Source organism: Dermochelys coriacea, chromosome 6, assembly GCF_009764565.3.
Source record: "Dermochelys coriacea isolate rDerCor1 chromosome 6, rDerCor1.pri.v4, whole genome shotgun sequence".
NCBI classification, from domain to species: domain Eukaryota; kingdom Metazoa; phylum Chordata; order Testudines; family Dermochelyidae; genus Dermochelys; species Dermochelys coriacea.
Window position 1 is genome coordinate 32,334,695 of NC_050073.1, and position 26,283 is coordinate 32,360,977.

Sequence of the window (26,283 nt, forward strand, 5' to 3'; positions counted from 1 at the left end):
AATCCCCCAGCTTGCAACAGGTTGAGTTAATTGTTGATAGAATGCTGTCAGCCCAAGGATTTTGACAAAATATATTGCTAAAATAGAATATCTAAGAGAAGAGAACATAGACGTGATGCAAAATTTGAATGACTGAAATAATAATGGTCATTTCCAGCAAGAACCAGTAATTTCCATATGCTATTTACTCCGAAGTTCCACAAAACCTGTAATTTTAATCAACAGCCGAACATGTTTTCACAAAGATGCATTGGATAGTATTTTCTCAGGAATCAAAAATCGTGAGGATTCTCAATTTTCAGCATCATCAGTGTCTAACCTTTATGATGATATTTTCCTATTGTCCTGTGCCTAACTATGGCCAGCCCACATCTTCTACAAAGGAGGTGACATCCTAAACTACTTTTTACGAATGTGTCCAGTTCCACAGGGCGTGTGACACTTGTAGGCCAAAAGACAGCTTCATTTGCAGGTGTTAACTTGTTCCTCCTTTAACTTTTTGAGAAATGTCACAGATTTTACATTTCTCCCTTTGTAGCACAGAATCTTACCTAGTGCACTGCTCTGTATTAAAAACACATTTATTTTATTATATTGATGATATAAGTTGGAATATTCTCCTATTCCTGGATGTGTGAGTTGATCGTAATAAAAAACTTCTTTTTTAGAACATAGTCTTCAGTCTTGACACTCTTGAGAAACAGCAAAACTCCTTGCTGACTCTGCATTATTATCTAACACTATCCTTAGTAAAAAGAGAAGGAGTACTTGTGGCACCTTAGAGACTAACAAATTTATTTGAACATAAGCTTTCATGAGCTGTACATGCTACAGCTCATGAAAGCTTATGTTCAAATAAATTTGTTAGTCTCTAAGGTGCCACAAGTACTCCTTTTCTTTTTGTGAATACAGACTAACATGGCTGCTACTCTGAAAACTGCCCTTAGTGGAATTCCAACCTCTTTGATAATGCTAGAGTACAACTGAAGAAATAACATCAAGTTGACTTCACCTCCCCTTAAAACACAGGCGAAAACAGTCAGTTTAACTGAAAAGAGTAAAATAGGAAGGGAGGAATTTGTCAGGTTGCTGAGAGGATTTTGCAGTAAAGAATTCCAGAAAAAAAGTGCCATTTAAAAAGTAACTTCATTTTTAATCACCATTTAATTTTGTTTTTATTTATAGAATTTCTTGAAATGAATGAATATCCAGAGCATATTAAACAATTGGTACAGAAAGAGAGAGAGTTAGAAGAGCAAGAAAAGAAGCAACGTGAAATTGAGCGCAATACTTGCAAGGTTAGAATTCCAGGTTGCTTAACACTGACTCTAAACTTCTGTTAAGAACAGTTGAAATATGTTAATGATTACTACAATACCATGAGTCTTATATAGTGTGTGAAGTATTTACATAAGTAACTCAATAAAAACTAAGGCGCTACATATCTGAATGCCATACAAAGTGGAGGGCTATCATCTGTAGTCAGCTAGATTACAGAATTTTAAACCACTAAGTAAACAAAAGTGCCATATTTTAGCAGTCTCTGACGCTCAAAATCTTTCTATATACCAGTGTGGCCCCTAGAAGTTTCCTTCAGAAATGAGATTTCTCGTCTGGTTTTTAAATTTAAATTTCTGGTTGGAAAATGTATAACAAGAAAAAGTATGGGAGCTGTGATCATGCAGTTCTTAGGGTAAATTTCAGTCAGTCTGCCTTAGGAGCAGATGCTGTTTTGCAGTGAAAGCCTTAAAAATTATATTAACGTGAAACTGTACTTTCACATCCTTTGTTGGTAGATTTTGAAAGAGGATGCATTTTAATATAAAATGTATTTCTTTATATTGAACCAATTAGTAGACAATCTCTCTAGTTCTGGATCTGGCACTTCGTGACTTGTAATTTTAAACCTTTTGTTCAGCAAATACTGCTATTCAGTTTCTCTTCCACCTTAACCCCAGTGTTGCCTTATAAAACGTTTTCAATCAGTTGAGATAAGGCAAAAGCTGAAGTACTGCTCCAGCTGTGTTTTGTTTGGTTAGTTCAAGATATGGCTGTCCATTCAAACATAGTTTTACACTAGAAGACATTACAGTATGCTCCATTTATCCAAGTGGCCAGGAAGACACCCCAAACTTTCAGATATCCAGGCATTTGGATAAAAGGAAGTTGTATGTTGAGCTGCAGTTGCTCGCATGTAGCTCTGTTAGTGAATCACCTGCTAATAGGTTCTCAGTTAGCCTCTGAGCACTTGTTAGAGCTAATCAATAGCTTTGTGGTGTTAATGCTTAACACTTGGTACTTTGTTAAAGAATTAAAAACAATTCTATTGAAAATAAATTCAATAACTAACTGTTTAAAGTACAGAATATAAAGCATTAAATGCTGTTGATTAGCATTAATAGGTGCTAAAAGGCTCACTGACAGCTTATTAGCGGATGATTATTGTAAGGCTAATTGGGGTCACACTAGGATCAGATTTTCTGGTAATAGGATTTTGAATAAATGACTACTGTATTTGCAAATGCGTTTGTGACAGATTAAGGTTATTTTATTGATGTTTTTACAGATAAAATTGTTCTGCATGCATCCTGTGAAACAAATAATGATGGAAAATAAATTAGAAGTACATAAGGACAAGACACTGAAGGAAGCTGTAGAAATAGCTTACAAGGTACAGCATCAGGGATGGCAATGTAGCAAAACTGGCTGATGTAATTTGACAGATGTATAATATTTGTCCATAGTATATTTTTGTATGTTCATATTACCATCTTTGACTGCTTTCTTTATATAGAAAAGCAGCACAAGGCATTCTATTTTGATACTACTGACACTTATTCCGTTGATAGCTATGAGGTTTTTGTATAATTGGTGTGGCACCAACACTTCCTTTTAAAAACCAGTTTGACTTCACATACCATATTCTGAAACCTCAGTGCCATCTTCGTGGTTGGTTTATCACAAGTGATTTTTTTTCCCTTCTATCAGTGATTTAACTCTGATCTCCATACTTTGAGAAGTATGACAGTTTATAGTAGGATTGCAGTAATAGCGTGAAAATAAATATAAGCAAAAGCTAATTGTCATGAAGGCTTCTGAACACTTGATCCAGTGACATTATTCCTAATTCTAGAGGGCCAATGGATGACTCTTTTCAGATAGACTAAAAGAAGCGTGTTGTAGATGCTCAGATTTCGAAAGACATCCAACTATAAAGGACAACCAGGCCAGGGATGGATTAAGGAAATCCAGGACCCTAGGCATACCACAACTCCTGTGTAATCTAATGGTGACAGGGTTGCCTGGGGGCAGCCACAGTGGGCTTCCATCTCCTTCCTACAAGAGGCAGCAAGGTCAGTCTCTGCCTGCCATCCTCACCTCCGAAACCCCCTCTCCCCCACCATCACCACACACACAAGTAGTGGTAGCATTTGGGCCCTTCAGTGCTAACCCCAGCTGCTGGGCTTTATCTGCTTTGGTGGATGGATTGGACCTGCTGTGTTCTTTCATTCCTGCCTCTCACCATGTTCTCTGCCAGAGTGGTGTTAGCATGGCCCTCCAGAGCAGCGGGTCTTGGAGTGAATACCCCATTTGAGATGCATGGGGCAATTCATTCCTCTTAGCCTGAAACAATACATGCAGATGCTGCTCCGTCAGTTACTCTTGCATCATATTTTCAAGCTTTTCTTTGCAATCATGGAATAGGAGCTTAGTTTTTTAAACTGAATTCACATTGTGATGTGATCACATGACTCTCTATTAATTGGGGCTTACAGTACCTATGTCATGGCCCTGAAGTCACCACTTATAGCCAGTATGTAACCTTCGTTATTGTCCAGACATTTTTCTTAGATTGTGTCTTCAGGTGCTCAAGGTCCCTGTTTCCACAATCACCTTTCCTAACTACTCTTGGTTTCACTTGTATTCTTCTCTTCTCTTTCTCGTCATAGTTGCTTTGAGCAGGACAAATTTGTCTTCAACCACTCTGTCTAGTTTGAAAAACAAACATCAAACGTTCTTCTGTTGGCCTGATAAAAGAAGTAGCATAAGGTTCTGAGCACAGCAGCTCTTTCACTTTTATTCGGGATTGTTTGGCATGCAAAGCCATAATCCAAGTGACATTACCAGTTAAAAACTGTGTGTGCCAAGTGATGTGTGGGAGAAAGGGTAGTGGTAGTAGGACCTTGACTAGGATTCATGTGAGAAGTTAATGCAGCCAGGAAGAACCATGCCTGGATTCTCAAAGGGCTGTTGTGGGAGGGGGAAGAAATGCATGATAAAGAAAAAATGTATATACATTATTGTGAAATAGTATTTAATTTCACTTCTGCATTTACATTCTAGATAATGGATATAGAAGAAGCAGTTCCTCTGGACTGCTGTCGTCTTGTTAAATATGATGAGTTCCATGATTATTTGGAGCGATCATTTGAAGAAGAGGAGGAGGATATACCAATGGGACTCTTACTTGGAGGAGTCAAATCAACATACATGTTTGATTTACTTTTGGAAACAAGAAGACCTGACCAGGTTTTCCAGTGTTATAAACCTGGAGGTAAGAAATATAGTTCCATAAATCCAAAATCAGCTTAAAGTTATAATGTATGGTGTGGTGATGATGATGATAAATACAAACTCTGCAATGTGAAACAAATGCTTAAGAGTGTGAATGGATGAGATTTTTTTCTTGAATTAGATTCTAGTAAAACCTGCAGCATTCAGAAGTGTTAACTATTTTAATTTACATTTTTATGTAGCAGATGCTGACAGTCTTTTAATTAAAGCAATGCTAGAAAGCATTGCTATAATTAGACAATACACTGAATAGCATTTTTATCTAGTTGGCATTAAATTAGTTGCTTATCTTACTGCCTGAAAGTAGAATGCTGTGATTGTGATTGCTAGTGGAGTGAGTTAAAACACATGTGTATTTAATGATAGTCTTTAAACGGTATACTGTAAACATCACACTTCTATATTTTTTTTAACTGAATCATGTCTTGTACCATATTTTCTCTTTGCTACAGAGGTTATGGTGAAGGTTCATGTAGTAGACCTAAAGACTGAATCGGTTGCTCCTTCTATTAGTGTGCGAGCTTACTTGAATCAGACAGTTACAGAATTCAAGGAACTCATTTCAAAGGTAACTTATAGTTTTTAATTCAATCTAAATATGAAAACGTAGTATGATTTAAATACCATGGGTGAGAACCTCATGCTGCTCCCATGCCTTCAGACTACATAAAAGGGACCCGACAGCCCCATATCCAGCCAGGAGAAGATTCCTGTGACACAGACACAGCAGAACAAGTGTACAGTTGCATGCAAAGACTCCCAAACAAGCCCCTGGTGTAGGCAGCATGCTAGTGGTGGGGTAATAATATGTAGCGCTGCTGTCCTCTTCTTCCCTGAGAACAGCCAAGAATTAGGATAAGTCCCTTCATCCCCAGAGCTGAAAGTTCTGTGCTGCCCCTCAGAGGCTCAGCAGGGAATCTCTCACGCTCAGTGTTAATATGAATGAATGAATATATATGGCTCAAATTCCAGCGTAATCCTGAAATCTGAATTTCAGCTTCTAAATAAGTGAGATAGAATTTGTTATATTATGGGATTACTGCGTTTTACTGCTCTTGCAGGTTACTACTTTTGTCCGCTTTATATAGCATAGGATGCTTTCATTTGGGGGCTGATTCGCCATCGTTGTAGTGGTATAAGACTACAGTAACTCCACTGTCACTATTAGAATTACACTGGAATAAAACTGAGTTTAGTCAGTCCTTATGTAACTTCCCATATAACTGTTCCTAATATGAAATATCACTGGAAAAAGGAAGGAAAAAAATCTCCTGCAAAATTCAAAATTTTGCTGCTGTTTCTATTTCACAGGGTTTGAAACTGATCCTGTTTTTGTGTTTGCTTTCAAAAAAAATTTCACTCAACTTATTTTATCAAAACTCTTATAGAAAATGGCTGACCAGTGGGGAATACTTGATGCTTCAGAAGATGGTCAGATTATGTCCTGAAGAATGAGTGTGTGCGAAGAATCCAATCTTCTTAACTTGCACAGCTACAAATATCTAGCCATTTAAAAATTTAACCAGCCCTCTTAAAAACATTTGTTTGTTACTCTGGCCTCCTGCAGAACTGAATTTCAAAAGTTCACTGCATATCAGTTAAAGCAGTATTTTGTTTATGTTCTGAATTTATTGCCTTCTAATTTCATTAAGGTACCCTTGTTCTCATCCTGTATGACAAGACGAAAACAGTGAGACTGAATGGTTTGTACTGTTCCCTTCAAACTTTTTAAACAGTTTAATCAGCCTGATTTAATCTCTTTATTTTATGTATTCTAATAATAACCAAACTTTCTCCTCCCATGTGGTAGCTTTTAGAAATCAAGTAAAAATATTTATGAAAGGATATACTGTTTTTCTTAAACTGCATTATGGTGTTGTAGGCTGTACGTCTGCCCGCTGAAACAATGCGGGTAGTACTGGAACGTTGCTACAATGACTTGCGTCTTCTCAGTGTGGGCAGCAAAACGCTGAAAGCTGAAGGCTTTTTTCGAAGTAATAAGGTAAGATCTCTGTTTTTTAAATCATTCTTTTCTAATATATTTATAACCATTACTTAAGTATTGTGAAAGTTAGAAAAATCTATGTAGAACTGGATATATCATTTACTTCATTTTTTTTCTTCAGCTCAAAACCCCCTCTTATTTTGAGAACCTCACAAATTTTGTACTGTTAAGAGAGCTAGGGTAAGAGAGTTATCTGAAACCACATGGATAAGACAGGTTGAACTGTTTCCAGCATTCTGCAATCTGACTGATCTTTGAAGTTCACCAGCATTAGTGCTAGGATCTTATGAAGGCAGCTAGGGCAGTCTTTTGCTCACAGACTGGTATAATTCGTATTTCAAGACCCTGGACCATTATATCTGCTCCTGGAAAGGGAGTTCCTTCAGAATTTAAACACAAACAAATAAAAAACCTGTTCTTACAATCCAGTAGCTTTGATCAGAGTATTTATAGTAAATATTTCCAACAGTAGGTTCTTAGTGCAGGTGAGAACTTGAATAATTTTGTATTTTGGCATATGGAGCTTTGTCCTGGTGTCTACTGTTGTGGTGGTTTTAATTGGTCACAAGGGACATTTTCTTCCATTAATTATCTTCTGGGTTTGAGGCTTGGGATCAAGAATGGTTTGTTGGTATCAGAACATGTTGCTACATAGGAATATTGCATCTGGATCAGCAGGGGTTTGTGAGGGCTTTGTATTGTTCTGTAGCTGAGCAAAATAACAATATTGATCGACTCCAGAATGAGCTTGCATCAAAGCCTTTTCATCTGAGGAAATCTCAGTAAAGCATGGAAACCTTTGAGGAAGGGAAATAGGAATTCACCTCCCACCAAAACAGCCCTTTGAAACTTAAGATGCAAATAACCTATGGTTTTGCATCAACCATGCATATATTTAGGGGCTTGCACTTACTTGATTTTATGATATTGTTTAAGAAAGAGACTTGGGGTCCCTCTTCCAAAAGGGTCTTAACCTTGACTCCATCATAAAAATACAAGTGCACAGGTACACCTTACTCTGTATGCATATTACCCTTCTAGATGTAGGGAAGTGTTTTTAAAATTTGGCCTGCAATATTTTAGTTGTCAAATAGTGCTGATAGGAGCCCTATCCACCTATTTACAACTTGCTTGTAATCTGCCTAGTATGATTATTTAATATATGCAAAACTAAATTATTTAGCTTTCAAAATGATTAATAAGCTAGGTATTCTTTATTAAATCTCCTCTAAAACTGGGATTTAAAAATAGAGTAACTTTTTTTTATACTGTCATCTTTCCAATGCATTCTGAATACTAGTATATATTGTATGTTGTTGCCTATACTATTAACATAGCTATTTAGAATAATTGTATGATTTTATATTTAGGTATTCGTTGAAAGTTCAGAGTCTTTGGATCGCCAGATGGCATATACGGACTCCCATTTGTGGAAACTTCTGGATTGTCATGCAAACACAATCAGGCTATATGTTTCATTGCCAGAACACACTCCTGGGTCTCAATTTAAAAGGACAGTCAATCAAAAAGCGAGTGGAGATTCGGGCAATTTGGATGAAGCCTGTGCAAGAGTGAAAGGACCTCTGGGTAATATGATATCTGTAGAGGCTATCCTGGAAGAGAGCACTGAAAAACTCAAAAGTTTGTCGTTACAGCAAGAGCAGGAAGGGGATAATGGAGACAGTAGCAAGAGCACAGAAGCAAGTGACTTTGAAAACATTGAATCACCTTTGAATGAGGTAGACTCTTTAACATCAGTAGAAAACAGAGAACTTGAAAACCAAATTCAGATTTCTGATCCAGAAAATTTCCAGTCAGAGGAGCGGTCAGATTCTGATGTGAATAATGACAGAAGCACAAGTTCAGTGGACAGTGATATTCTTAGTTCCAGTCACAGCAGTGACACTTTGTGCAATGTGGACAATGCCCCGATCCCCTTGGCTAATGGACTTGACTCTCATAGCATCACAAGTAGTAGGAGATCTAAAGCAAATGAAGGAAAAAAAGAAACCTGGGACACAGCAGAAGAAGATTCTGGAACTGACAGTGAATATGATGAAAGTGGCAAGAGTACGGGAGAAGCACAATACATGTACTTCAAAGCAGAGCCGTATGCTGCAGATGAAAGTTCAGGAGAAGGACAGAAATGTATGTATTTATTCTATTTTATTAAAAATACCTTTTAATCCATCTAGCTTTTAACATGGAGATACTTTTTGTTTTTTTTACAGACTATTACAATTTAACTAGACCAGCATTTCTCAAACTGGGGTCTGCAGACCCCTGGGGGTCCCCAGGCCATGCTGATCAATTCCTTCCTCTCCCAGCGCCTCCCAGAATCAGGCTCTAGCTCCAGCTCCCAGAGGCTACTGAAACCAAACCGGGAAATTTTAGGTGCTAAAAGTCTGGCAGCGCAGCAGGGCTAAGGCAGGCTCCTCGCCTGCCGTGACTCTGCGCTGCTCCCGGAACTCCCGCACCCAAACTTCCTTCCAGAGCTTGAATCCCACACCTTTGCACCCAAGCCTGGTGAAAGTGAGTGAGGTGGGGAAGAACAAGTGACGGAGGGGAATGGAGTGAGCTGGGGGCAGGAAGAGGTGGGACGGGGTGGGGCCTTGGGGGAAGGAGTAGAGTGGGGGGCGGGGCCTAGGGCTGAAAGGGGGACTTGGGGATGCTCGAAAAATTTTAAATCAAAACGGGGATCCTTGGATTGCTAAAGTTTTTGAGAACTGCTGAACTAGACCATTGAAGCACTTGATTTTAATGCATTTTTTCAAAATGCTTAGCAATGTGGCAACAATATATTTTCAAGTTCTCTTGCTAAGCCATGTTACAATATTTTAGCTCTTGTAAGAAAAGTGGTGAAGTTTCCCAGTGAACAACAGAATGACAGTCATAATTCTTCATTTTCTTGGAAATAGCACCTTGTATATATTTATTGAAAAAAAAAAATGGCTAGAGATAGATGCGATATAGCTTTTCTGACTTCATACAATGTCCTACAATGTGTTTGCTTGTAAAGAGCAAATAGTAGCGATAGCTTACCCAAACAATTCTGATACTATCATTTTTGTTTTTAGATATAATTTTTATTGTAAAGACACTTGAATTCCTGTGGAACAAAATGCATTTTGTTTCCGCAGCTATTGATCTAAGGTTTCTAGAGTATGACTAGAGTAGAGTAACACTAACCTAAGTTCAGTAGGTTAAGTACAGGGGAATATCTGGTCCCAGATAAAATGGTATACCAAATTTGAAGAGAGTCTAACACAAATGAGTCATATTGCTGTTGATCCTTAACATATATTTTATACAATTTTTTTAAACATATGCATATAGAAAAGAAGAACAAAGCCATATTAGATTATTTGTAGGTGGTATATAATGGAGACTGGCATGAAATTAATAGCAGCAATTAGAAAGTGAAGAGAAGTTTGGGTATTAAGAAAAATACAAGGTATCTATAGTAGTATAAATTTACATTAGCATGCTAAAAGAGATGACCAAGTGAAAATGTGGGTGGTCATGGACTTTTTTTGTGAACTGAAGGATTTTTATGAAACCAGACATCTTGAAGTTGTAAGAATAGAGTAAATAAACTTCCTTTGTAACCTGTAGCTATGGTTTTGATGCACAACATTTACTGAACATTTGTTTTTATTATAAAACCGCAATTAGAGAATCATAGATACTGCAGAAGTTGGAACAAAAATTGTAAAATATCTCCCTTTAAAACTTGAAAAGACTTTCTTCCTAATCTGGTTTTGAACCACTGCAAATACTGATCAATTTAACAGGAATAGGTAAACAAAAGTATTAGTTTCTTAGGTTAATTTTTATGCTTTCTTATTGCATTGTATGACTTGGTGGTATATTTCAGCAATTTTTCCTCAATATATCTTGTACAGCAGCATAAACAATTTTGAAGTATGTTAAGTTTGGAGTTATGTTTTATACTTAGATTTCTCTTCAGAAAATAACTCTGAGAGCATCCAAAAATTACTTAATGTATCTATGTATTTTCTCCTATTTTAGCAATCATTTGTCATAAGTCCCTTTCACTGTACTTTTCGTTACTTAAGATTAAATCTAGAAAAAGCAGCGCATTCCCACTGTTGTATAGTATAGTTTAATTTGGTTTGTAATGTTATATTACAAATAAGCTCCATAAATTGCATCTTTGTATCCTTTCTCATGAGCAATGATAAAGGCTAGTTACTGGCAGACGGGCAGATCCTCAAATTGTGTAAATTGTCATAGCTTCATTGAAGTTCATGAATTATGACAATTTGTGTAAGCTGAGGATCTGCCCTTGACAGTTCTTCCTGTCTGGAAATAAGGGACCAATCCTGCTTGCCTTATTTGCATAGTTCGATTGATTTCAGTAGGACAGGTGTTTCACCATGCTGTCTTTGGCTCTAAAAAAAGTATTCTTGGAGTAATACTGCCTAACGTGACTAGGTCTAAATAGTAGGCTCCAATTGTTTGTAATTCTTAAATTAGTTCAAATTGCATACATGAAAAAATATTCTAAGCAAGCAGGTTTTCTTGTTACTCTTCATTATGGACTAGTACATTAAAGCTTTGAGACTTGCTATTGAGTATAAAAATAACTGAATTATAGCACAATAAATATATTTAATAGTTTGATATACAAATAATATACTGAGATTGAAGATACAAAAAGGTCTTGAAAAGCTAGTTGCAAGTAGGAAAATTTCTCTGGAGCGTTGAAGGACCTAAATCATCATTTCTGATCTTTCTTTTTAAAATTATTTTAATATTTTTATTGGTTGCAAACCTTTCAAACAAGAACCAGTGTAGTGATGCCTTTCTGAACTTGTAAACAAAGTGCTGTAGGGCCTCTTATGTCTCATCACAGCTTTTCAAAATGTTGTGGGCAGCCGTTCAAGTGAGAATAATCTGGGAAATTAATCTGCTGATTGGGAAAGCTGTGAGTAGCAACTGATGGAGCGGTAGCAGCCAGGGCGAGGTGGGTACAGAAGTAGCAAACACATCCATCCTCGGTAGAGTAGAATTGTGGCAGCCCCCACATACACAGTGAAGTAGCCAAGAGGCTCCTGGATGGGCTGAAGAGACGGGGAAGCATGCTCCTTTCTTCCAATGGCAGGGTAATGGGTAGGATTTCAAATTCACATCTGCTAGCTAGAGACTTGCATAAAAGCTGGATGGCATATAGTGTTGGTAATGGGATAGAAACACCTAGACTATGGCTCTAGATCCAGATAAATAGTGATAGGCATTTAGATGTCATATCTTCTCCCCCCCCCGACCCTTACCCATAATATAATCTGTCTGCTCTCCCCACCCCATCTCCATGCCGGGACATGGCTGGGAACCAAAGCGGAGCTGGGGGTAGAACAGGACTGGTTGGTGCTCCCTGCCATGCCCCCTGAACATTCCTCTACACCCCCATGGGGTATGCCCCACAATTTGGGGGACCAGATCTCTAGCTTTCAGTTATTCTCCTGAAGTCTGTTTTTCTTACGGTGTAATTATGTTCAACACTGAGTTTCACAAAGCTGCTGTTGGTAAAAGCAATATATTATATGTTGTCTTTATGATACAAAATACTAAGACTTTATTTGGAAAACGTTATTACTATTACTTTTCCCAACTCTAATACAAAACCATATAGAAACCAAAACAGAAGCAGACTGAAATGTAACAGTAAATCGAAGCGCTCATTTCCTGATGGATTTAAATGTAAAGTTGAACACTGAGCAAAGGAACCTTCCTATTGCCACATGTCTGCGATGCATCCGTCCACCCATAGAAATTATTAGGATATTCTAGAATAATTCCCATAGGGCTTAAAAATGTGGATTTTTAGATAGAATAAATTGATTTAGTTACAATCTTGTATAGTTTTCAAACTTGTAAAATTCCAAGAAGAAGAAGAATGATCTCATGGTTAGACACTAGAGACCCAAGTTTAGTTCCCTGCTCTGCCAGAGACTTCCTGTTTGACAGTGGATAAGCCATTTAGGTTCAAATTTTGAAAGGCCCCCCTAAGCAATTTAGATGGTTTTGAAAATTTTACACTTAGGTTCTCAGTGCCTCAGTTCCCCATCTTTAAAATGGGGTTAATGATACTTCACTAAATCACAGAGGTGTTTGAGCCTAATGAAAGATTGTGAGGCACTCTGATATTATGGTAATGGGGGCCATAAAGTATCTAATATATATAAAATGTGAATAGGGACCTGGTCCATGACTGGCACTCTTAGGCATTGCTACCATACAAATACCTGTGAACAAGTACATGGAAACACACTTTAACAAATTAAATGGGCACTTTGTAACACAAGGTTGGGTTTTTATTTTTGTTTTTTGTTTTTTAGGGTTGCTAGTGCATGTTGATAAAAGAATTACGCTGTCTGCCTTCAAGCAAAACTTGGAGCCCTTTGTTGGAGTTCTCTCCTCTCACTTCAAGGTCTTTCGAGTCTATGCCAGCAATCAAGAGTTTGAGAGTGTTCGGCTGAATGAGACACTTTCATCATTTTCTGATGACAATAAGGTTAATCAAATGAGCTTTTGAATCATTAAAAACTTATACAATAGAACCAAATTTAGTTGGCTGACTAGACAACTTTTGCAGACTAATTGGATGAAATTCACTACCCTACTTCATGGCATCCTTGCTACATTGGTAGTGTTAATGCAATGTTAGAAGAGAACTAACTTTTGACTTTTAATATCAGTTCTGATTATTCTTTTCAATTAATAGATAACTATTAGACTTGGAAGAGCACTTAAGAAGGGGGAATACAGAGTCAAAGTGTACCAGCTCTTGATAAATGAGCCAGAAGTAAGTAGATTTATATATTAAAATCTTCTAAAAGTAGTGTATGAAGACACTGAAATGTGCATTAGTCTTAATTTTTCCCAAAAAAATCTTAAGGGTAAAATTCCCACTAAATTTTCACTTTTCACTCCATGCATTCTCTTTCCCGAAAGCCTCCCTAACTAGACAATTTACATTGAAAGAACTCTCTGATGGGTGTCATGTTTTCCAATAATGTAGTGCTAGAATATTTACTGCCATCAGATACTGCAAAGCAACACTTGTCGGAAAGATTCAGTAATTGAATATGGTGATATAGCTGTTTGCACTAGATTAGTCTTGTAGTAGTGCTAGAAACAAAAGTGACTGTCTTGTAATAGTTGATTGACATGTTAATGAACCATTTGAGACTTAAAGTACAATTAAGTGACTGTAAAAATAACTTTGTAGAGTCCATGTTTTGTTTCAATTTCCACATAAAAATTGCATTGTTTACAAGTGCACCCAAGTTGGACTTTATTTACACGTGTAATAAATACACTGCAGTTTCATCAGTTACTAATATGATGTGTAAGCAGTTGATTGAATAATGCATGAAATGAAATTGATCACTAACTTAAGATCAGACAATGTTTTGATTAAAAATCAATTTCCAAATATGAACAGCTTTCTTCAACAGAGGAAGTCCTGTACTAAGGAGCCAGTAAATTGCACATAAAAAAAAAAGGATGGCATCAGTGTGGTGACAGGACTTATTTAATTGAAAAATAGCTTTCCAAATAATTTTAATGCCCATATATCTATTCTATTAGGGAAAAAGGCAAATGCCACCATCATATGTTTTATAATGTTTCTGAAGTTTTAATCATGTACACAATATCTAATTCTTAACTACTATGCCTTTATTTAAGTGAAGTTTTTGGTTTGTAAATAAACTGGAAATAAGCTGCAAAGAGCTACTAATGAGAGCAGCCTGTTTTGAATCAGTTTAATTGAGTATCTTGCTCACACAAAGTTCTCAGCTGTCATTTTCTAGGGTGATGGAGACTGAGCAAGTCTATAGCACGAATGAGAGATACTGATTTCCTTACTCTTTTTTTGTAAAGAAACAATTCTAGCACTAATAAATGTACATTTGTTGTGTTCACAGCCATGCAAGTTTCTTTTAGATGCTGTTTTTGCTAAAGGAATGACTGTGCGTCAGTCAAAAGAGGAGCTACTTCCTCAACTCAGGGAGCAATGTGGATTAGATCTGACTATTGACAGGTAAAGAACATAGAATCAAGATTAAAACTGCTGGATTAAATAGAACTAAGAGTTTTTCTGTTCCTCAGAAGCCAAGAGGATCTGCTATAAATATTAGGAGGAAATTTTGTTTCTCCTTTATGGGAGAAAGTATTAATCAGTCCCAGCTAGTTTTTAGTGTTCTTTTTTGTTTTGTTTTTTTTGTTTTTTGGAGGTGGTTGAAAGGTGATCAGTTATTGTGTTGTCTGAGCCAAACTGTGAATATAAAAGATTAATTTGTGGAAATTTCTAGCCTTCATTCCATCTGGAAAGATTGAGGGAGTGCTATGTAAATGGAAATGCCTTTGATTGAAATGGCTTACCACTGCGATTTATAAGTTCAGATCTGTTTGCACTTCTATTCTGTCATGATGGTATTGCCTGTTGGGTATGTTAAAGGTAACAGTACTTCTCTAAAAGCAGAAAAGGGAAGAAAAGAAAAATACATCACAATAAAAAGACTAGTCTCTGAGAGATACAGTCCAAGCATTTCTGTGTAGAAGTAGAACAAATGATGCTCTGTGGCATTGCTTTGACATGTTGCCTCTTCTGATTTTTCCATACACTTTAACCTCTTGCCTCAGGGCTGGAGGAGATCTGCAAAATGAGCCACGTGAGTCAGACATCCACCCTCTAAGTATCTCTCCTGTGGTTTTTTGTTTTGTTTTGTTTTGTTTTCCCCCAAGAAGAAAAAATGTGTTTAGTGAGGAAAAGCTGTCGGTAGAGTTTGGGGGGAGAATAACACCACTATTTTTTTTTTCCCCATTCCTGCTTAAGAAGCCATTATTCCTTCCCACTGTCCCTCTCCTTATGCACAAGGATTGGCCAGATACAGTCGTCCTCACATATTCTCCTGCGCATGTGTACTCCTACTAACAAACAATGCTTCCTAGAGCTCCCCGGTATATGGCAGCTTTGCAACATCTCCTTATCAGCACTAGGTTTCAAAAGCCATAATTGAAACCTCTCTGAATAACCCACCTACAGATGAGAGAGAGTAATATTTTAATATTGTCAGAAAATAGAAGTATGATGAGTCATCTCAGGATTCTTTGGTATGTCTGGTTTAATTTAGGCTCACTTATTCACACACGAGAGTCATGCATTAAGAGACCTAAATAACATAATTATTAGAGCATAAGCTTTCGTGAGCTATAGCTCACTTCATCGGATGCATTTGGTGGAAAAAACAGAGGGGAGATTGATATACACACAAAGAGAACATGAAACAATGGGTTTATCATACACACTGTAAGGAGAGTGATCACTTAAGATAAGCCATCACCAGCAGCAGGGGAGGAAAGGAGGAAAACCTTTCATGGTGACAAGCAAGGTAGGCTATTTCCAGCAGTTAACAAGAATATCTGAGGAACAGTGGAGGGTGGGGTGGGGGGGAGAAATAACATGGGGAAATAATGACAGGTTTCAGAGTAGCAGCTGTGTTAGTCTATATTCGCAAAAAGAAAAGGAGTACTTGTGGCACCTTAGAGACTAACAAATTTATTTGAGCATAAGCTTTCGTGAGCATCCGATGAAGTGAGCTGTAGCTCACGAAAGCTTATGCTCAAATAAATTTGTTGGTCTCTAAGGTGCCACAAGTACTCCTTTTCTTCATGGGGAAATAGTTTTACTTTTTACATTACTTTGTGTAATGACTCATCCATTCCCAGTCTCTATTCAAGCCTAAATTAATTGTATCCAGTTTGCAAATTAATTCCAATTCAGCAGTCTCTCGTTGGAGTCTGTTTTTGAAGCTTTTTTGTTGAAGGATAGCCACTCTTAGGTCTGTAATCGAGTGACCAGAGAGATTGAAGTGTTCTCCAACTGGTTTTTGAATGTTATAATTCTTGACATCTGATTTGTGTCCATTCATTCTTTTACGTAGAGACTGTCCAGTTTGACCAATGTATATGGCAGAGGGGCATTGCTGGCACATGATGGAATATATCACATTGGTAGATGCGCAGGTGAACGAGCCTCTGATAGTGTGGCTGATGCCATTAGGCCCTATGATGGTGTCCCCTGAATAGACATGTGGACACAGTTGGCAACGGGCTTTGTTGCAAGGATAGGTTCCTGGGTTAGTGGTTCTGTTTTGTGATGTGTGGTTGCTGGTGAGTATTTGCTTCAGATTGGGGGGCTGTCTGTAAGCAAGGACTGGCCTGTCTCCCAAGATCTGTGAGAGTGATGGGTCGTCCTTCAGGATAGGTTGTAGATCCTTGATGTGTTGGAGAGGTTTTAGTTGGGGGCTGAAGGTGATGGCTAGTGGCGTTCTGTTACTTTCTTTGTTGGGCCTGTCCTGTAGTAGGTGACTTCTGGGTACTCTTCTGGCTCTGTCAATCTGTTTCTTCACTTCAGCAGGTGGGTACTGTAGTTATAGGAATGCATGATAGAGATCTTGTAGGTGTTTTTCTCTGTCTGAGAGGTTGGAGCAAATGCGGTTATATCGTAGAGTTTGGCTGTAGACAATGGATCGTGTGGTATAATCTGGATGAAAGCTAGAGGCATGTAGGTAGGAATAGTGGTCAGTAGGTTTCCGACATAGGGTGGTGTTTATGTCACCATCGCTTATTAGCACCGTAGTGTCCGGGAAGTGGATCTCTTGTGTGGACTGGTCCAGGCTGAGGTTGATGGTGGGATGGAAATTGTTGAAATCATGGTGGAATTCCTCAAGGGCTTCTTTTCCATGGGTCCAGATGATGAAGATGTCATCAATGTAGCGCAAGTAGAATAGGGGCATTAGGAGACGAGAGCTGATACAATTAACTTAGGCTTGAATAGAGACTGGGAATGGATGAGTCATTACACAAAGTAAAACTATTTCCCCATGTTATTTCTCCACCCCACCCCACCCCCCGCTGTTCCTCAGATATTCTTAAAAAGAAAAGGAGTACTTGTGGCACCTTAGAGACTAACAAATTTATTAGAGCATAAGCTTTCGTGAGCTTATCCAATGAAGTGAGCTGTAGCTCACGAAAGCTTATGCTCTAATAAATTTGTTAGTCTCTAAGGTGCCACAAGTACTCCTTTTCTTTTTGCGAATACAGACTAACACGGCTGCTACTCTGAAACCTAAATAACATACAAAGTTTACTCCAGTATTTCATATCTAATGAGATTTCAGTGTATTTGATTATGCATTTAATAAACTTGCTGCTATTTCCCCTTTTTAAGAATCTTGCAATTCGTAGTAGAACACCAGTTATACAACATTTAAACTGCCATTAGAGTATACGGTAGATACACTGTAGTTCTGCTGAGCGCTTCACATGTCTGATAGCTGGAGGGCATACATCAAGCAGCTTAAATTTAGCCGTAAAATAAACAGTTTTCCCTAAGACCAGCTTGCTGGCTAAAAGTAGAATTATGTTCTACATAGATCATTGGTCCCCAAGCCAGCAATTTCAGGGTCCTCTCAGAAATCTAATAGCTGAAGACTGAAGTCCAGGGCTGCCATATTGGGTATGCTGTAGAGGAAAATTCTTAAGCTCTTAGGTGAAGAGAGACTGCTCTCTACCAACCAGCTCCAGTGGTCATGAATGACAGCACTGATGTGCTTAAGGGTCCAGATTTCCATGCAGCCACTTGGAGTGAAGGTTACTGTTAATTTTATAAAATCTCCAGATTGGAATTTTTAGAAGCAAGAAAAGTCATATTTACCAATAAAGAGAGATGAAGTTTGGTCATAGTTGAAAATCTTGGGCCTCTTGCGGGAGTGAAGACCCTGTCTGTGGTTGGGAGCAGAGTAGGGGTGGTTTGTGCAACCTCTGTGTGTTTAAAGGTACATCTGTATAGATGTCAGGAAATGTGATTGTGGCATAGACATACCCACACTATCTTGATCATAAATAGCAGTGAAGCCACAGAAGCACAGATAATGTCACAGACTAGCCACACAAGTACATACACAGGATCCCTGGGTACATACTTGGGCAGTTAGTCTGTGCTGCTGCAGCTTCACTTACCTTTTTAGCGAACTAGCTCATTCAAAGCTAGCTTGGGTATGTTGTAGTCATGCCTCCCAATTGCAGTGTAAAGTAAGTGTCATGGATTTTGACACCTTTCTCAAGGGCTCAAAAAAAATTGTCATAGAATCCATTGCCAATGTACGTTGGTATCAGTGAACAAAAACTTACTGTTTTCTAAAACATATTTATAGGTTTCGCCTACGAAAGAAAACCTGGAAGAATCCAGGCACTGTATTTCTGGATTATCATGTCTATGAGGAAGATATTAATATTTCAAGCAACTGGGAAGTCTTCTTAGAAATACTTGACGGTAATAACAATACATTGAGAAAAAGTTAGAGCCCTAACATTTTGTATCAAAATGAATTGTATCTTCTGTGAATAAATGCATTTTTTGTATGTCAGTGGAATAGAATCCTTCAGCTAATAACAGCATGTTAAATATATATTTTTGTTGAATGGTTTATTGAATTATTTTAGGTTCACTGTACTCTACATTCTATACTTTCCTGAAGATAATTAAAACTGCACTTCAAGATTCTTTTTCCATTTATTTGTAGTATATTTTCTAGCCCTGAGGACTCAAATGTAAGCTTAATGCAGCCTTCTGAATTGCACACAGAAACTTACCAGCCCAGGCACAAAGTCTCTCTTACCTGCACATACAAGGATGATTAAAACGATTATACAACTTTAGTTGATTATCAAAAATTTAGTTGCCCAAGAGAGCAAAGAAGTAGAATTTTTCAAGTGTGGGGAAGTAGATAAGGGGATTCAGATTATTTATTCAGACCAGTGGTGCTAGTGTGATCAAAATGGGATAATATAAATTGCAAAAGGGGGTGAGGTAGAGGGGAAATTTTTTTTAAGTTAGCCATGATGCAGTGCCTGTTTTGTTTGGTTTTTTTGGGGGGTTGTTTTTTTTGTAGTAGCTCTCTGTGAATCTGTGATGAAATCTCACATATACACAGTCCTCTGGCTTTGGTTTTGAAAAATACTGGAGTAGTTTTGCTCATAGTTTCTTTGCAAACTTGTGTGTGAGAGATGTAACTACATTCATTACACCTACATGGATCTATGGCTCTTTGTATCAGATGCTGAGAATGCAGCAGTACCTACACTTGAGGTTGCAGAAGCGTTTCCATTCTAAGTGGTAACTTTCAGTTCATCTTGATCACCTTCATTGGTCTCATATAGATTGCGCCAGTCACAACGTCTTCCATTCTTCTCTTATCCTGGCCTTCCTTCTGGGTGCATCCATGACTTTTCACGATAAAATCTTCCCATCTTTTTAGAAGTCAGCCGTTTTCAGTTCCCTTGGGTACCACTCGGCAACAGCAGTAGTTCATCAATTGTCAGTCAGCCTAGCTAATTCCCAGCCTATTGCATTTTACTGTTCCTGTTTTCAACGACGTCCTACGCTCCACTCTATCTGATCACTTCACTGGGGACTCGGTCGCGGATTGAGATCCCCAGAATTCTTCTTTCCATCGCTCTCTCCGTGACACAGTTGTTGCTCCTCTATCTTCTTCAGTGCCCATGTTTTGCTGCCGTACAACATTGCTGGCAATACTGTTGATTTGAAGAGATTGGCGCATATTGCCTTGTTGATTTTTCCTTGGAAAATATCCTCGATAGCATTGAATGTGCGCGCCAGCCAGCTTTCTTTCTTCGTGTGAGTTCGCCTTCCTGATCGTGGTGCATGTTAACTTTTTGGCCCAAATAGATGTATTATTCAACTTCTATTTGTTCTCCCTTGACTATTATTTGGGCTTTTGCCAAGGCATTAGACTGCATACATTTTATTTTCAGTCCAACTTGATTGCTTTCTGTGTCGAATTTTTGCAGCATTTTCTGTAGTTTGATAGTGAAACTGCATCTCCTTGCTTCACACCTTTTTTGATGGGGCTGCGAAGGGGAGTGTCGAACAGAGTTATATCCGTAGTGCAGTGAGTTAGCTTCCTTTAATAGTTTGGTGTAGTTTGTGTTGGTGTCCTGTTTTGCAAGAGCTTTCAGTGCTACATAGATTGCTACGCTGTCGAGAGCTTTTTCATAGTCAACAAAGGCAATGCATAAAAGAAATGTGTTTCCTTGAGCACTCCAGTAGGTGGCTTTTGTGAAGATATAGTCCAGTGTGCTGAAATTCACCTGCCTGCTTTCTTGGATGCTGCTCGTTCAGACTCTGTAAAAGTCAGTTTGTTGTTTTGGTGAATAGTTTGCAGACGTGAGAGCAGTCACATTGGACAATAGTTCTTTAGATCTTCATGATCACCCTTCTTGTACAACAAAATGGTGTTGGACTCCTTCCAGCTGCATTTCTAAGTAGCAGCAAAACCTCTGAGCAAGGGTTTTCCAGAGGTCTTGGCCTCAGCTCTTATTTCGATTTGTCAGTCTGTCTTTTCCTGGAGCTTTTCGTTCCTTCATTTGGTAAACTGCATGTCAAACTTGGCTGATGAGGACCGGGAGTGTGTGCTCATTGGTCTGTTGAAGTGTTCATAGTGGGACATTTTATTTGAGGTGTGAATAGTTCGGTGTAGAAATCTTTGCAGACCGCTTCCATCCCTGCCTGTTCTGTCAATTATTGCTTTTCCATCCTTGTTTAGCACCATTATTGTTGATGTGTATAGCATCAGTTTCCATTTGCATTTTTTGAGGCTTCTGCGATCTTCAGCTGTCTTTAAGAGCCTTTCATTTCGGTATTTCTCGAAGTCTTCCTTTTAGTCGTCACCTTATCAGCTTTCAGGCAATGTGTAAAATTAGCTGAGAAAGAGAAACAGAAGAGAGCCAAGAGAAGAATCTCGGAGGAAACAAGGAACTTGCTAGAGAAGCGGAGGAATATAAAGTGAAACGATGGCAACAGACTCCCTCCTCTCTGCAAATTTTCAGTTGTTTATATTTTTTCCAATCTTTACAAATTTCAGTCAAAATTTTTTTTTTCAGTTAGGGAGCAAATTTTTGATAGGTTGAGCCAGAACTGTTTAATCATTTTCAGATCTAAGAATGGAAAAAAAATCCTCACTCTTTAGTCCTTATAAAATACTGACTTTTTGAACAGCTCTGGGATGTCAATGGTGGAAACTTGAAATTTGGCAAGCAGATGGTTGCAAATGTGCCTTTTTGGGATCTGGTGAAAGTTATTTTGCCAGAATTACAGAGCTTTTAAAAATGTGTGTGCATGTTGGATTTTGTAATGCAACCACTTAATGGCCTGCCAGTATTGGTTCTATATACAATCAGGAAGGCGAGTAGACAGTGCTATTTTCTCTAAGATATCTGTTATTGCCTGAGGAAGGAGTATGGACTCCAAAAATATTCTGATGCCTTTCATATGATGTAGACATTCACTCACAAACTAGTTTCTATTTACATCAGAACAGGACATCATAATGGATCATATTAAGATCATTCCATTCTTTTCTTGTATGTTTTGATCAGTGGTGAAATACTTAATGTTTTTATTTACAGTGTTATAATTTTGACTTCAGAATTAATAACCCTTTGAAATGAAAAGGGAAAGTTCACATCTCTCACCGCTATTTATTTTAGGATGTCTGCAGGCGCTCACAGATATTTGCTTCACATTTTTAAAGTTTTCTTCACAACCATAGAGGTAGAGGTTTAATTTAAAATTCTGGAGCACAATATTGCAGCCTTCAAGAAAAGCATCAATCTGAGATCTGCCCCAAAGAGTTAAATGAATGAGTCAATGGCTCCTACCTCGGACACAGTGGAATTTCTTAGTTTCATGTTCTTTTTTTTTTTTAAATATTGTGAAATTCCATACAAAAAAGATTTCTATACCGAAGCACTCAAAAGTCAAGGTTGCCAGTGCAATCTGAACTTAATTTCCGTGAGTGTGTGCTTCCCCAATTGCCTTTGATTTAGGGCTGTTGATTTTTGCAGTTAACTCATGTGATTAACTCAAAAAAATTAATTTCAATTAAAAAAATTGCCATTTTAATCACACGGTTAAACAATAGAACGCCAATTGAAATTTATTAAATATTTTGGATGTTCTTCTACATTTTCAAATATATTGATTCCAATTTCAGCATAGACTTCAAAGTGTACACTACTCACTTTATATTTTTTTATTATAAATATTTGCACCAGAAGGTGAGAACATGGGACTTTTGTAGTTGGCATTGCAAGGTATTTACACGCCAGATATGCTAAGATTAATATGCCCCTTCATACTTTGGCCACCATTCCGGAGGACCTGCTTCCGTGCTGATGATGCTCATTTAAAAAAACAAACGCATTAATTAAATTTGTGACTGAACTCCTTGGGGAAGAATTGTATGTCTCTGGTTCTGTTTTACCTGCATTTTGCCATATATTTCACGTTATAGTAGTCTCGGATGATGACTCAGCACGTTTGTTTTAAGAACACTTTCACTGCAGCTTTGACAAAACGCAAAGAAAGCACCAATATGAGATTTCTAAGGATAGTTACGGCACTCGACCCATGGTTTAAAAATCTGAAGTGCCTTCCAAAATCTGAGAGGGATGAGATGTGGAGCATATCTTAAGTCTTAAAAGAGCAACATTCCGAAACTACAGAACCCAAACCATCAAAAAAGAAAATTAACCTTCTGCTGGTGGCATTGGACTTGGAGGATGAAAATGAACATGCGTCGGTCCGCACTGCTTTGGATTGTTATAGAGCAGAACCTGACATCAGTATGGATGCATGTCCTCTGGAATAGTGGTTGAAGTATGAAGGGATTTGTGACTCTTTAGGGCATCTCGCACATAAATACCTTGCGACGCTGGTTACAACAGTGCTATGCAAACGCCCGTTCTCACTTTCAGATGACATGGTAAACAAGATGCGGGCAGCATTATCTCCTGCAAATGTAAACAAACTTGTTTATCTGAGCAAGTGTCTGAACAAGCAATACGACTGAATGGACTTGTAGGCTCCAAAGTTTTACATTGTTTTATTTTTGAATGCAATTTTTTGTACGTAATTCTAGGTTTGTAAGTTGAACTTTCATGATGGAGATTGCACTACAGTACTTGCATTAGGTGAATTGAAAAATACTATTTTTTTTGTTTTTTACAGTGCAAATATTTGTAATCCGACATAAATATAAAGTGAGCACTGTACAATTTTTTATTCTGTTACAATTGAAATTAATATATTTGAAAATGTAGAAAACCTCCAAAAATTTAAATAAATGGCATTGTAGTATTATTTAACAGTGCGATTAATCGGTTTGTTTAATCGCAATTTGTTTAATCTCTTGACAGCCCTACTTTTATTATATGATTACATTTTTTTTTCTCCATTCCATTGCTTTATTGAGTTTAGGTATTTGGAAACAGAATGAGACAGAATTTTGTCGTGAATTAATCTGTTGGTCTGAATAACGTAGCTGGAGTCAACATACCTTAGGTCGAGTTACCGTGGGGGTCTACACCGCGGAGGGTCGACGGGAGAAACTCTCCCATCAACTTACTTTACTCTTGTCATCGGGGGTACAAGGGTTGACTGAAGAGCACTCTGCTGTCGATTTTGGCGGGTCTTCACTAGACCTGCTAAATCGACGGCCGGTGGATCAATCTTAGAGTGTCGATCCCGACTGTAGTGTAGATGTAGCCTTATTGTTTGACCATGTTAAGTCACTTACTCTGTCTCTCTGCTCAATATCTGTTAAAATGAGTGTGATACTTCATGATGTTTTGAGAAAAAATTCATTAATGTTTTTTGAGGCACTTACGTATTCTATTGATTAGTGCTGTAGAAAAGCCTATACAGAGAAAATGTTACCTTAGTGAAAGGCTTGGATGGTATGCCGAGAATGAGGCATAGGGTCACATTCTGTAGCTAGAAAAGGAAATATAGAACTGCTGTCTTGTTCAATGAGCACTATCTATCTTGAGCATTAAATGAGGTTGGAATTCTGTGGAAAAGTCACTGTGCAGTGTGTTTATGTGCAAAGGGGTGCAGAGAAGATTATCCAGGCATATTAACATTGCAATTTCCTGACTAAGTGCTTCACTTTGCAACCTTTGATAGCTTTAACCTTTTCGTATGGAATATATAAGCTATAATTCACTCAGCACGCTCCCATGTTTGTGTGTGCATATAATATATGTTCAGTTCCTCATTGTAGATGGAATAAAAACCTATGAAGATCTCAGAATATTCCATCTCTTTTTGCAGAGGCAGAAAAGATGAAATCTATGTCACAGCTTGCTGTTCTATCAAGACGATGGAGGCCATCAGAGATGAAGCTTGATTCCTTCCAGGAAGTAGTTCTGGAAAGCAGCAGTGTTGATGAATTAAAAGAGAAGGTGAATTGATTTTAGTAGTAAACTGTATTCAAGCATAATTTCAAAGTAAATTAAGGCCACTTTAATTCTGAATAACAGCATGAACGCAGGGATTTGATGCAGTTTAATTGCAATGATTGCATCTTAGTTACAAATCCCTGGTCAGCTGCAAGTGGCAAAAGACTATCTTGCATGTGGATACCAACTGAGATCCCAGTAGTAGCTAAGGGTTAGGGTTTCTTACCATATATAACTCCTTGATGTTGAGTGTCACAGAGTTACCAGGTAATTTTCTGGAACTACTCTATGTGAAGCCAGTCAGGACTCTGGGGGAGCATGTCTCCTCTCTCTGAGCATACTGTCAACGGGGCAAGAAGCTTACACAGCTTCAACCTTCGTGAATCTGACCTCTGAGCATTCAGCATGCCCTTCCAACACAGTGCATGTCTTGCAGTGAGTTTGCCCAGGTGGGGTTCCTGTGGAAGCCAGAGGGCCCTGCACCCCAACTTCGCAATCAGACATGTGAGTCTCAGCCAGCCAGTAAAACGGAAGGTTTATTATTTGACAGGAACACAGCGTAGAACAAAACTTGTTGGCACAGAAATCAGTGACTTTCATCCAAGTCCGTCCTGGGCCAGAAGCCCTAGGCTCCCACTCCTCCAATCCCCTCAAGCAAACTGCCAGCTTGTTGCTGCTCCTCCTTCTCTTTGTCTCGCTTCCCAGGCAGAGTCACTTGGTTGTCACCTGGTTGCATCCCCCTTCTGTATCTTGGGTTACGAAGGGTACTGGTCATAGCATATGTGCAGACAGCTGGAGCAGCCTCACCTGCCCCAGAGGTCTCAGCCAAAGTCACACACCCCTATTCCCACCATTGAGGTATTAGTGCAGCACGCAGGGAAACTGAGGTGCACACAGTATTCATGCAAAACAGTAAAACTCGCATAGGTTCACATACAACATAACAAGGGAAAATCCCCACTTTGTCACATCAGAAATTCAGTTTTCTCATGACTGAACACACATTGTCTTCATCTAACACAAAATGCATTGGCCTCCTTGTTAAGTGTGGTAGTCAGTCATGAGCTTGTAATGCTTATATGCCAAGCTATGTACTGTCTTCCTGGGTGCAAATCAAGTTACTAATGATAATGAATCCCCTAATGGCAATGGATCCTACCATCTCCAAGACTGCCTTTTTCACATAGTGTCACAAAATCTGTGGTTGGTTGCTCTTGCTGCATGCCTTCAGAGTTAATCTCTAGGGAGCAGTTGGCCCCATGGTTTTTATGGCCTCATCTCTTGAACTTGTTCCCATGTGCACTATGCAAAATCTTAAATTTGATATTTAAAATGTGGTACAAGAC

The 26,283-nt window shown here is 38.3% G+C and overlaps 1 protein-coding gene across 5 annotated transcripts in view; it reads left to right on the top strand.

Moving 5' to 3' along the window:
* Window positions 1-26,283, top strand: part of USP47 (ubiquitin specific peptidase 47) — a 95,071-nt gene that overhangs the window by 63,989 nt on the left and 4,799 nt on the right. For 4 of the 5 annotated variants that reach the window (XM_038405149.2, XM_038405151.2, XM_043516717.1 and 1 more), the window contains 11 exons: window positions 1,186-1,298; window positions 2,567-2,671; window positions 4,345-4,555; window positions 5,028-5,143; window positions 6,458-6,577; window positions 7,951-8,728; window positions 12,943-13,118; window positions 13,329-13,409; window positions 14,536-14,651; window positions 18,829-18,947; window positions 24,810-24,940. In XM_038405149.2, coding sequence (XP_038261077.1) covers window positions 1,186-1,298; window positions 2,567-2,671; window positions 4,345-4,555; window positions 5,028-5,143; window positions 6,458-6,577; window positions 7,951-8,728; window positions 12,943-13,118; window positions 13,329-13,409; window positions 14,536-14,651; window positions 18,829-18,947; window positions 24,810-24,940 — 2,066 coding nt within the window. Of the gene's footprint in view, window positions 1-1,185; window positions 1,299-2,566; window positions 2,672-4,344; window positions 4,556-5,027; window positions 5,144-6,457; window positions 6,578-7,950; window positions 8,729-12,942; window positions 13,119-13,328; window positions 13,410-14,535; window positions 14,652-18,828; window positions 18,948-24,809; window positions 24,941-26,283 lie in introns of those variants that run through there. The other variant, XM_043516718.1, reaches the window with a different exon arrangement.